Here is a 13653-nt window from a genome sequence, read left to right on the forward strand (position 1 = left end):
TTGTTGAAACATTCCTAGGTAAATCATTTATATATAGTAAAAAGAGCAAAGGTCCTAAGATAGACCCTTGTGGGACACCCATTTTAATGTTCTCCCAAGGAGACTTAGATACTAAATAATTTTTCAAAATTACAGTTCTTTGGAACCGGTTTTCTAGGTATGATTTAATCCATGTAATTGATTGCTTTGAGAATTTGTACACATCAAGCTTTTTTAAAAGTATGTTATGGTTAACACAATCAAAGGCCTTGGAAAGGTCACAGAAGACCCCCACGGTACTCTGTGACCCATCCAGAGCCCAAGGTACTTCGTTAACAAGTTCGTTTAGAGCCCCTACTGTACTGTGACCTTTTCGAAATCCAAATTGCTCAGCGACCAAAACTGAGTGTGCGTCTAAAAATGTAAAAATTTGATTTAGTGCTATCTTTTCAAAGATTTTTGAAAAAGAAGGAAGAACTGAAATAGGACGATAATTATTAGGACTTTCTTTTTGTCCTTTCTTAAAAAGAGGTTTTACTTCTGCAAACTTTAAATTTTGAGGAAAAACTGAAAATTTAAAAGATTGATTTATTAAAACCGATACAGGAACAGCAATAGAGTGCATTACTTTTTTCATAATGTCCAATGGTATTTCATCCCATCCTGCTGATTTTTTATTTTTTAATGACTTTATTGTTTTAATCACATCATCTGGAGTCACATTTGTGAAACTAAATTTTACTTGATTTAAATCAAAGTCAGTCTGAGTTAAGATTAATGCTTCCTGCTCACATGGTTGAATACTTATATCATTGCTCAGTTCAATAAATTTTTTGTTGAAAAAACTAGCTATATCATATCCATTTTTTATAGGCATACTGTTATCTATTACAATATCAGGAAAATTAAGACAAGGTTTATTACAACCGAGCTCAGATTTTACAACTTTCCAAGCAGCTTTACTTTAGCTGGTACTTACCACTGTACCAAACTTAACTAATTTAAAATTGTATTATTCTTTCAGTAAAAGTACGTAATTTTTCTTAGCGATTCATGTGTTTTTTGTAAGAAAAAAATAGTATAAGAAAACATATTTCTTTAATTTCAAATCAAAGCCAATAGCACGTCTCTCAAATGGATCTGACTAATAGTGTTCAATGAAAAGCGTTATAAGAACCATTGTATACAGACGATTTTGTGTGCCGTTTAAAGCCGCAAAATGGGATTGTTTAAAATACTAATTAAATAAAAAAGGTGCATTCCGTGTAGGCCTATCCAAGTCAGAATGTTTTGCAAAAAAAGGCACAAAAAACGTCCGTTAAAAGGGGTCGAAATAGTATATTTCGTACCTAGGGCCGAAAATGAGGTTTTGCCGGCTCGAGATAGTTCTTAGGTTCGAGACGAAGTCAACCTAAAACGATCGAGAGCTGCAAAACCATTTCGGTCCGTGGTACGAACGCTATTTTCCACCACACTATACCTTAATAGCACTATTCACCACAATAATGATGCACACTGGTACTCAACACAACTAGAACTTTAAGGTTATGTGAAGAAATCATTCGAGGAATCAGCAAAAATTAAAATAAATAGTTGCTAGGCAGCGGTGACAATAAAACAATTCTATTGCAATGCTATGGATACTAATTGTGTATTTAATAATGCATTCATGTTTAAAAAAGTAAGTGATCAGCGGGATCAGCCAAGTGATTTTGCGGCCCTAGGGATCTCGGTCCCCAAATGACGATGACAGCTGGCATGGCCAGCAAAACGTAACTTTCAGCCACCAATTAACGCATGTAAAGCAGCTAAAAACATCATAGTGTGGTGAAAAGTTATTAAATTTGTTGATGCAGCATGCAATATTACCGATTATTTTTCCACAAAACCAGCTGACAGGGCATGTATTGGCCATTGGAGTGATATTAGTGAGGTCGGGGAGTGCGTTGAAAAGTGGGAGCGGGAGGGGTGGCGGCAAACTTTGTTGCCTAGAGGCGGCAGATACTTAAATACGTCCCTGGTAACACTAGTGGTAAATCAAAGTTAGGTCATTTACAACTAAAGAGATCAATACTTATTGTGATCTTTAAGGAGATAAACGTGCAGAAAATATGAGACAATGATGCATGAAAAAGACAAGTATTATTAAGTGTTATTAAGTGGCTTGACCGAGACAGTAGTCTTGTGATAAATATACCTAACACTGGATGGATACCCTACATTAAACAAAATTGATGTAATTCCATGGGTATAATGATCCCTTGGCAAGAATTATTAACCCAATAATCGATGATAGTCTGCATTCGATTGAAAGATACAAAGACTGTCAGTAATTTGTCTCATTAAATTCCTAAAATCAATTAATTTATCTAAGTCATCAACCTGTTTACAATATGATAACTTATTTTACACTCCCTCAATCTTCAGTTGTGGCATAGTTCGATAGTTAAAATCTGAGATAAACGTTGTGCTTATTGCTTTATTATCTACTAAAGTGTTCCCATATTCATTTCTACCTGGTTCCCACCATCATGTGACGATATGTCTCAGCATGTGTTTTTAAGTCCTACCTTATACATTCTACACTATAGGCTCTAGCCAGAAACTTTTACACATTACTTCATAATCACTTATATAAGTACGATCAATTGGCGATTGGCAGGAATTTATCCCAGGACCTCAGGGACTAATGTCCTGCGCTCTACCACCAGACCAACTTGTTTCCCCAGTCTCGTCTAGTTTTTTTTGTACTAACCCTTGAAATGAATGTAAAATTTTACAGCAGAAAGTATTTTACCAATACAGCTAACAGTGATGTCAATACCTGATAGGCTCCCAAAAGCAGAATGAAGGCCAGACCGCAAGTCAGGATGTGAACGACAATCAGAAACATAGCCAGAGCCTTCAACGCTGTAAGCATTTCAAAAATTAAAACTTTTACATAAAATACAGTTTACAATAGTCCAGACTACCTTAGAATTATTTTTTAGACGGACTTAAAAGATTTTAAAAATATATATTTAGTGCATTCAAAGTTTTCTTCAAAAAAGAATATTTTTAAATAATGTACTTTATTGGATATGGTTCATTTTCCCCAGACCAGTCTTGACTCAAGAAGGCATTGGTGTTCATAATCTACAATTCACTCTTCCATTTCCCAGGAAATTATTATTGTCGTCAGTAAATGGACTGAACATATTTTTGGTATTTATTCATATCACACCTACTTAGGTACAGTTTTTGTTTATTAAATAATGTTATGTTGTAAAAAACTTTTTATTCATTGTTTTTGTTTAAAACTAATAGTCAGTGATTTTTCCCTCAAGTATTTTGTACACAACTTTTCACTCAATCATGATGGAAAATGTCTGCAATATTTTTTTCTTAAATAGCATCAAATCCGCATCACAAAAAAATAAAAATAAAACTTGAATATTGAGTGATTTTTTATTTTAACCACGTTTTCAGGGGAAAAGTATTTCTGTGTTAGAAATGGCAAAGAAATATGAACTTACCAGGCAAATGATCTAGGATTTCTTTTGACTCTGGGGAAGGTGTCTTCTCTGGGTGATCTTCTAAGTAATACAACGCTGTCAAGCTGGTTCCCATCAGTATGACCATCAAGATGCCACATATCTGAAAATATTTAAAAACCAACAATTTAGACGAGGCAAAGCAGACAACTTGAAAAATTACAGGTTTATTTACAAGACGGAAGAGATGGACCACCCAGATATATATTCTGCGGTTTTTTCCTTAAAAGATTTACTTAGATTTAACATTTTTTTGTGTATTACTAGCCAAGTAGTTAGCGTCTCGGACATCAAAGCGAGAAGGACAAGTTTGATTCCCGTGCCACAATGCCAGAGGTATATTAATTAAAAAATAGCAACCTCTTTGTGAGTCACCTGGTACATAAGCCCTGTATTGTGAGAATTTTAAAATCTATATTCGTTAAGTATCTGGACTAACCTTGATGATACAATGAATCATCCTTTTGGTAGGGTGGAAACTTGTTTGCTTAGATGAACAACAAACTTCACACCCAACAACTATCTCAACATATTTCAAATCATTAGTTTATGAACATCTCACTAAGTTGTAACATTTTTTAAATCTGGGTTTTTTTTTAATTTTTTAATGGATTTCTAGATTACTATAACTATATAACAAAATAAAACTACGATATTGGTGACAACATGAAAACAAGAATATATAACCCACCAGGCTGAGCCAGCCGATGATCTTCGTCCCAGTCCGCAAAGAACAGCCACAGCAGCAGGTGGTCAACTGGGGTATAGTAAAACCCATATTGGCTGAAACACAAATCCAAAATCATTTAATCAGGTTGATTAACAGAATAAAAATGTACATTTATTTCAATATTGTTAAACTGGTCATCCCGAACGATCAATGCACAATAAGCTTCGATTGACGTACCAGAACCCTGAATCATAACACGAAACAAAATAGAAACCACTAAATTTAAATCTTTGTCGTTGGAAGTTTTTTTAAAGAAAGTGAAAGAAATGTAACTTGTTTCCTGATCAATTTCCAACTTCTTTAACTGGCACCTTCAAATTAGTCCCTAAAAAGGTCAAAAATGTAAAAGAGATTTTTTAGATCACTTTAGTGAAGGCATCTAAATAAGGTACCTATCTAAATTATTAGTTGATTAGTAAAATACCCCCGCCGCAGCAAACCTGCCGACTAAGCGAATTTCCATTTGTCTGAATTGATTTTCAGTTAAATATATTTTAATAACATTAGGTTTAACGAGTACCTAGGTTTGCTGCTACAAGGAAACTAATAAGTGTGTTTTTGAGTTAAATTTTGATAGCTTAGTACAAAATAAATAAATTTGCCAAGTTTGATCAAAATATATCCATAAACAAGCAAACTACAACATTTGACAATATTCTCCATAAGAATAACATGGGAATTTTAAATTTAAAATTTTTTTAATTTTCTCCGTTACTAATAATCGAACAAAAATACTTTTATATACTAAATTATTTGTTTTTTTAAGCTCTTTAAAAAGGTCTAAAGAGAAATCGGGAAATTTTGTGTTTTGAGGGTCAAAAGTGAGAAAAACCAATTTTTACCCCATAAATCCCCCCGTAAAGCCCCGTTCCCATGGTCCGATCGTGCTGGTTCGCGAACTCATTCAAGTTTATCCCGCTTTACACCTTTAAACCAAATTTCATCAAAATCGGACAAAAATTACTCAAGTTATCGCGTTCACGGACGTATATATATATATATATATATATATATATATATATGTCTATATATATATATATATACATATATAAAAATTTGAACGAATGGTGTTTTTGGCCTCTGGGGACATCAAAATGAAAAAGTAAATCGGTCCCGGGTCTAGGTCTTACCGTGCCACCTACGGTAATAGCTACTTCCCTATAGGGAAATTCGCTAAAAACTTCACACACTATATCGACAGAACTAAAAGTAGAATAAACATGATACATTTGTAATCACATGTTTAATGTAAACAAAGCAGACGCTTTTCAATCCCAATGCATTTTAAATGGAAGATATTTTTTGTTATTTCTCATTTTCTGGTAGATTTGGACATGATTTGCTATTTTTCCCGACCCCCTGGGACCAAGACCTTTAATTTGAGCCCTCTCCCATCATCCTGCAAGCTGTCAAACTCTCACAATTTTGATTTTTTTAAATCGCTTACAGAATAATAATATAGAAATATAGAGTACAGTATATCTAAGTATATCTAGAATTTAAAATAAATTTAAACTGGAGTATTCAGTAAACTCATGCATATAACAATTATGACTTTTGTAGCAACAATTGTTTATATATTTTTTCAATTTTTATTAGTGTTTTTCTTCATTAGATTATTTTGTTACTTTATCATAAAGATTGATGCTAATGTTGACTTTTTTTTATATAGATAGCACCATTAATTGATTAAATTGGGTTTCCAATTAGCAGATAGCAATGTTTGAGGATTATTTTTACTCAGGTTACCATGCTTATAGACACATACATAATGTATATGTCAATATAAATTTGTCAATATCAACACGTTATTTATTTGAACGAATGGTGTACTTGGCTTCTGGAGAATTTAAAATGAAAAAGTAAATCGGCGCTGGGTCCAGGTCTTTGAGATCTACAGTAATACCTTTTTCCCTAATACGTAACAGAACGAACAGTATTAATGGTCTGATTTATAAATATAATTTTAGTAGAAGTTTAGATCTCTTGGTTTTACTGGATTTTTTGTAGGGCTGATTTTTTTTAATTTTCTTTACATTCTAAAATTTACACAATTCAATATCAGTTTTAACCCAAATACATTTGATCTTATCTCCCATTCTGTGGTCCTGTATATCTAATCTCTCATCCTGTGATCTTCTGGAAATAATTTGAAGCTGCAGGATATATAACTGCAAAATACCTCCTGCATTGATCCAATTGTAGCAAAATAAACAACACACCACTGAAAGAAAAAAATACTTGCTTTATTGTTTCCAAAAAGAAAAAACCCCATAGTAAGGGTACAAATCAACGATGGTTAAAAACCCTCTGTTGTGTTGTGGTTGGTATAATAATTTATCCTCAAGTGAATAGAGTATGAGATAAGAAAAGCTAATTCAAAAATATGTTCAATTTTTTTATGCCCCACCTTCACATCCTAATCCTATATAGTAGAACGCTAGTTATAGCCAGTTTTACAACTGTTTTACACATTACTTCAAGCTAGACCTAGAGGGTTGGCATTATCACATAGATAAAATCATAATCCATTGGTGATTGGCAGGATTTGAACCAGGGACCTCGGGCACCGAGCCCCCCTCCCTCACCACTAGACCAGCTCACTTCCCTCATATACATACACTAAATGCACATACACATATTATCGCCTTTGTACCGCAAATTATCACCTTGCAGCTTCCCACACACACCAATACTTTGGATTTGTCCAAGGTTACTTCATGGTTCTATTCGTCATAAAGTAAGAAGTACCTCTCCAGATTTTTGTATCATCTTTATTTGAATGGGATAAATAGTAAAAGTGAACAAAGCAAAAAACTTTAAATTAAAAAAGTGTATAACATGTGAAATTAAATAATAAATGTGAAAGACAAATCAAACTATATGTTGATAGTTGATAACATCTATCCCTTGAACATAAAACAAATATTCAATAAATTATGTACATTTATGGAAAAATCCGATGTCAATTATAATAATCATTAAAGCAATTAAAATTACTCAAACCGTAACAATAGTCAATGACCGTAGTTAAGGATAGCCTTCAAATGTGTATACTCATACTGATGTGAGAAAAAGTGTAGTTGTTGGAACTACATCTAATTTAATTTGTAATCATGTTTCATTTAAATGTCAAGTCTGCCTTAGTTATTAGTCATTTAATAAAAATATTGCATTATGCCCCTGAGCTGTTTCTACCCTTTTAGGTGGACTGGGCAGTATTATAAACTATCGTTGCTAATGATTTGTTAGGTTATCAATAAGGTCTTGACAAACATCAACACAGCTTGGACTGATAAGGCCGATGGCATTTACGGGTGATTCATGCAAATTGAATTATAAACTAAACTGTAGACGTGATTCTACAACATGATCTCGACAATGCATCAGCTGATCGACAATGAAGTAATGAAAGCAGGGATACCAACATATGAGCTAGTTTTGACAGTGTCTCGCAATGAATGTTTTCGTAAAAACAGTCTGTATTTAAAGCTAAGGATAGCGAACTTTTGACAAAACAGTAAGCCAGACACCAATCAACCGCATACTTGAATTATAGAGCTTGATGTGAAACTTCCCGGAAAAATATTGGGTTTTCGAAAACCCCTGTCAATTGGCTGTAACCTCTAAGAACAGAAACGTAATTGATCATTAACAAATGGTCACTGGCGCCCGTCTATACTGTAATAAAATGGCTATACTATAATATATAATGGCCGTAACAGCTGGTTTTGATATTTTGAAAGTTCTATTTCAATATTAATACAAACTAGGTGAAACCCGTCGAAATCGACGGTTACTTTCACGGCTTACGCTAATTCATCTAACTGCGATAAATTGAGTGAAATTATACATATTTTGAGCATTTAGCATTGTTTAAAGAGTAATAAGTGTAAAAACAATAATGATATTAATTGCGTTGGTTGCCAAATGGTTGATCATTCAATGAATAAAATATTTCCCATACCGTACGTCATCGGAGTTATTATTAGTATGTTAACTGGTATCTCTTCTTTTGGAAGAACCTTTAGATAGGTAGTATTAAAATCGTATTGTTTGATCTTTTATAGTTAAAAACTTCCGCGATTTCATCAGTGTGATAAATATTAATCTATGATTTTATTTGAGAAAAAATATCTGTTTGTTGAGAAGACACGTTCTAACTTCAAAGGGAGGTCCATCCGTTACAGTGCAAGTTTGATTTTTCCTTGGTCACGTCGCGTCAGTTCATATCGTACTTCTGTGCCAATGAATAACCCTCTAGCATAGTATTGAGAAATTGGTTGTGGGGTTACTGTTAAAGCTAATAAGACACTTCTGCACTTGTATTATTTTGTATTGTATTACACAATCGAAGATTTTCCTAATGATTGAAAACATGTATGACAATAATCTCAATAATATGATAAAATATAGCCAAAAGTGGTGAAAAAAGCAGACACCAACCCGTACAATAGATATAAGATAGTTCAATAAGAAATAATTGTAAGAGCTACTGTGATAAAAGGATTTTCCACTGATTTCGTAATGGAACGTTATATTGCAAAACACGACATGATACAGACGAAAATCAATTTTAAAATCAGAAAATAACATTGCAAATACTTCTTTTGGACAATTCAGTAACTCCCAATAAATGTGTGTTGTTTTAAAATACAATTTTAAAATTAACAGCTGTTTTATTAAAAAGTATTATCCACATGATGACCAAAATGTAAACAAATCTGTGAAGGGATCTTTAAAGGCTTCTGGGGCAGAGCCCTAAGCGAATTTACTTCGTTTTTCTTTTGATAACTCATCTACAGACCAAGACCTTTCTTTGGACACCTCTACCAAGTTTCTACGCCCAGCCGTTCTCTCAAATTAGTGGAGACAAAGTTTCCAATTAAATATTCAGATTCCCCCATGTTAATCTTATGGGAGGAAACCCAACTTTGATGGAAGATCCTGCCCAAACTAATAAAGATTTCAAAAAATGAAAAACACTTTGCAAAACTACAGATCAGAGCCATTTTTTTGACACTTTAATCATTAAAATCGGTCCAAAAATGAGGGAGGAGTTCTGTTTACAAAAATCGGCTTAGCGTATTATATATATAGATATAGATAGATTGTTTACCTTCGAGCCAGTGACATATTTGTTGATGTTTATTAATTACAGTATTGTATTTTCGATACTGAAGTCTTATCAATACTCAAAGGTTGTTTAAATACAATTATTAGTATTACAATGATGTTTCCTTCCCAGAACTTGATAAAAGCCCAAAGATCAACAACAGCTGGGCATAGTTTTCGACCTGACTTACTTATCAACTCTTAACTCTGATAAGAATTGAATATCTTGCTAACTGACTTAGGCCTACATCAGGAACAAACCGGCAACCTCATGATCGGTAGGTTAACACTTACCACTGTGTGTGTAGGTTCCACTCAGCTGTGTTGCTGTGTTCTGAGATGTAGTTGCTCTGTCATGATTGGCATGGCTTTTTGTTTAAACGTAGCCTATATCAGGTCTATTAAATCATGAGAATGTTGTTTTCATGTTTGTTTTAAAATTTCTTTCTCTTGCAAACTGCACATCATGCGCATTGTTTTTGTTCAAATCTGCTAATGGTTAAATAATATTCTAGTTTTCGTTCGTATTATTTATACCTATCTTATGTTTACTTTTTTAATTTTACTGTACATTCTCAAGTTTATGCTTCAAGCCATTAATTGTGTCATAAGATTGTTACTAATCATTATTATGATTGGAGCTATTTTCCTTATGCTAAAAGGTAAAAATCTACCACATGGAGAAGTTTTGCCTTGGAGACGAAGGTGGAAAAATACTAGATAGCATACGAGAATCATCGACTGCATAGGGAAGAATATTCTATTGGCGAGAAAACTGCAACGGTAGATATGCTGCCTTGGCCCTGAAACTAATCTGTTAAGGCAGATTGTCGGTGTTTTGTCAACAAAATGACGTCACATTACGTGACTCAGCTGTTTGGAAAAGTCACGTACTGCGGTCACGGCTCCCAACAACCGGCAGAGTTGACGAATCAGAATGAAAGAGGTAAAAACGTACTGTAATGCGTGTAAAAGATTTTCAAAAATGGTCCGTGATAGTAAATACTATCAATATACAAATACAAATACTGTGAGTGTTTAAGTCTAATTTTGCCTTGGCGTGCAGTTTATCACTTTCGTGTTGAAATCAACACAGCTGATTTCATTGTTGTGTTGTTGAAATGATTTAAAATATGCCCAGTCATGTTTCACTATAGTGTACAATGAGAGCCTAACGAAACGAGTGACAACAAAATACAACTGCATAACGGTTGTACCTTTAAACAAAGATCCTCTGCATGAACTATTTTCCATTATCATAGCCTGTTTACAATAAATGTAGGCCTATTTTTAACAATTGTGGACATTATAATTTGTATAAACGTGTTCGCAAAAATCGAATGGAAGATAAATAAATCTAATGTACACAGTTAAGACGGTAAATTAAACGTGTCTAAAATAATAGTTCGGTGTTTTCAGATAATTTTTGTAAACATTAAATGTAATTTTTAAGGATATGCAGGTGATATAACTTTTGTTTGTAGAAATATGCCACAGGTCTTGACTATAATATGAGCATTCAATCGTAACCGTGGATCTTTTAGCGAATTTCCCATAGCCTATAGGGAATAAGCTATTACCGTAGTACTCATGGTAAGACCTGGACGCGGGACCGATTTTTTTTTTCGTTTTGAGGTCCCTAGTTGGCCAAAAACACCATCCGTTCAAATTCATATATATATATATATATTTATATATTTATATATTTATATATATATATATATGTGTCCGTTAGCACGATAACTCGAGCAAAAATGATCCGATTTTGATGAAATTTGGTACAAACGTGTAAACCTACGTTTATTCGAACGAGTTCGCAATCCAGCATGATCGGACCATGGGAACGGGGGTTTATGGGGGGTTTTATGGGGTAAAAATAGGTTTTTCCTATTTTTTACCCAAAAAACATAAAATTTAGCAATTTCTTTTCAAACCATTTTGTAGAGCTTAAAAAAACAAATAATTTAGTATATTGAAGCGTTATTATGCGCCTAATGGTTACGGAGAAAATTCCAAAAAATTGTAAATTTAAAATTCCAATGTTATTCTTATGGAGAATAAGTAAGTTGTTGTATTTTGCTTGTTTATGAACATATTTTGATCAAATTTGAAAAATATTTTTATTTCTTACTAACTATTAACATTTTACAAAAAAAGAACAGTTTTACCCTCCCTGATGCAGCAAACCTAAGTACTTGTTAAACTAATTCTATTTAAATAGGGAATAAATGTTATATTTTTAAGTAGACATTTCAGTGTAAATCCAATCAGTCAAATGGAAATTCGCTTAGTCTGCAGGTTTGCTGCGGCGGGGGTATTTTTAATTTTGTTAGTTCTACTATTTTTGAAGGATTTATTAAGTCAAAATTTTACAATTTTACCCAATTTTTAAATTTAAAAACTGTAATACCGGTACAGTTAAAAGAACATCTGAAAATGTCGTTGTTTGTTCCCCTAAATGATAAATTCGATGACAATTGCAACATACATCACACAAAGACAAATCTTTACAGACTCAGGACAGGAGCGTCAAAACACATATTTTTTCCAACACTTAATCATTTTAGGAAAAAAAAACTATTCTCTATATACTTTATACGAACGAATCTGAAGAGGGAATAACGGGAAACGTTGGGGAAATTTATTCCTCGGTAGTTGGCAAGACTATTGCCGCTACGGTCGTTGCGTTAGCACCTTAGCGGGAATTGGGAGCGCAGACCTCTGCGAAACATCGAGGAAAAACGTGAACGCAATACAACTTTGCTTTTGTAATAACAATGGAGATGGTTGAACAAAGCAAAAGCTGCACCGTTAGATTAAGTGGGTATTTCCAAAACCTGCCCATTCAAAGCTGGTCACCGACGATATTGGTGTTTTTGCGTCAATGACCATTATAGGATAGAACTGTTTACGCAAAGAAAGAAACACTAATATTACACAAAGAACTACGTTAAACAAAATGTTTGTTAAACTGTACACAAAAACTTTCTTTGTGTTGGTGTTTTTTACGTTTTTCAGCATCCTAATCAAAGTTTGTTTCGTCACGATCGTTTAAAACCAGATACATTTTACACATACATTTTAAACCAGATACATAGTGAAAACTACCACAAGAGAAAAATAAATGTATGCTTAGTTTATAAGGTACTGTATAAAATGTTAGGCAGAATTTTTGGACGGCACCCAGGACACACAGTTTCCTAGGTAAAAAAAAAAAAACTCTTCCATGGAACAATAATTTAAAGAAACAGAAAGTATTATACAAATCTATACATAGATATAGATAGATAGGTATAGATTCTCAACAAGTCATAACAAACGATTAATTAAGAAATACACCTACTGTTCAACAGTACAACATCTATGTACACTGTACGATTTGTAGTTCTCGATGGTAAAATGTGAGTCTGCAAGGCCGTATATATACAATACAGTTTTAATTGTAACCATCATGCTGCTCCGACATTATAATAATTAATCCCGTTGGAACCGGACGACAACGAGTCCATGCTAACTAAGCGTAAAACATGCAACGCACAGCAACAGCAGGAAAACTTTGTCGAGTCTAAACTAGAGTGTAGACGATCTAAACTTGTGGACGGGATTAATGTTGAATCATTGATCATTGTCGATTCTTGAATCGTCAATAATCGACTAAAATTCTATAGTCAAGTGGTCAATCCTATATAGGCAAGCATGTTTCTTAAAACATTTTTCTTGGCTCGTGTGCATCGCAGGAAAAATCTATGCATACTGTTAGAAAGATATTTGCCTGTAGATGTGTAGAATCCCTTTATAAATTAAAATAGGCTCAAAATAAGCACAACAAATGAATTAACAATTTACATGGGCCTTGGGTTGCCATGCTGGTAATTAAATAGCAACGAAATATAAACAGAAAATCAAACAAATCGAAGAAATTCCAATCACATGTTTTATTTACAGCGTGGGGTGAAAATAGATAAGTCATTACATATTTTTGGTCGAGTTTTCAAACACTGGGCGACCTCTACAGAAGTACAAATTATTCTTTGAGCGAATTGGTACCATCTAAGGGAGTATGTTTTATCTATGGCACCATTCACCAACGAAGGTATCAAAAACTATCTTCGGATACAAAAAACTGCAGGTGAATCTGAAAAGGTCGGAACACCCAAAACTCTATATGGTGAGTATAAGAACGTTCATATTGATTCTGCTATTCTGTGGTTTTCCCTATGGTATGACAATTTAAGAAAATCACAATTTTTTAAAAGGGTCCTCTAAAATAAGACAGCAAATTTAGACTTATTCAAC

The 13653-nt window shown here is 33.5% G+C and overlaps 1 protein-coding gene across 2 annotated transcripts in view; it reads right to left on the bottom strand.

The window, feature by feature from the left end:
• The window catches only part of LOC128985428 (uncharacterized), a 433133-nt gene that overhangs the window by 3053 nt on the left and 416427 nt on the right, over window positions 1–13653 (bottom strand). For both annotated transcript variants that reach the window (XM_054404907.1, XM_054404906.1), the window contains 3 exons: window positions 4204–4295; window positions 3495–3615; window positions 2804–2889 (listed from right to left, as the gene is read on the bottom strand). In XM_054404907.1, the coding sequence (XP_054260882.1) occupies window positions 2804–2889; window positions 3495–3615; window positions 4204–4290 (294 nt within the window). In that variant the 5' untranslated portion in view covers window positions 4291–4295. The remainder of the gene's footprint in view (window positions 1–2803; window positions 2890–3494; window positions 3616–4203; window positions 4296–13653) is intronic.

Source organism: Macrosteles quadrilineatus, unplaced genomic scaffold (genome assembly GCF_028750875.1).
Source record: "Macrosteles quadrilineatus isolate MER2022 unplaced genomic scaffold, UCM_ALF_1.0 Scaffold_2__2_contigs__length_208266976, whole genome shotgun sequence".
In the NCBI taxonomy this organism is placed as follows: Eukaryota; Metazoa; Arthropoda; class Insecta; order Hemiptera; family Cicadellidae; genus Macrosteles; species Macrosteles quadrilineatus.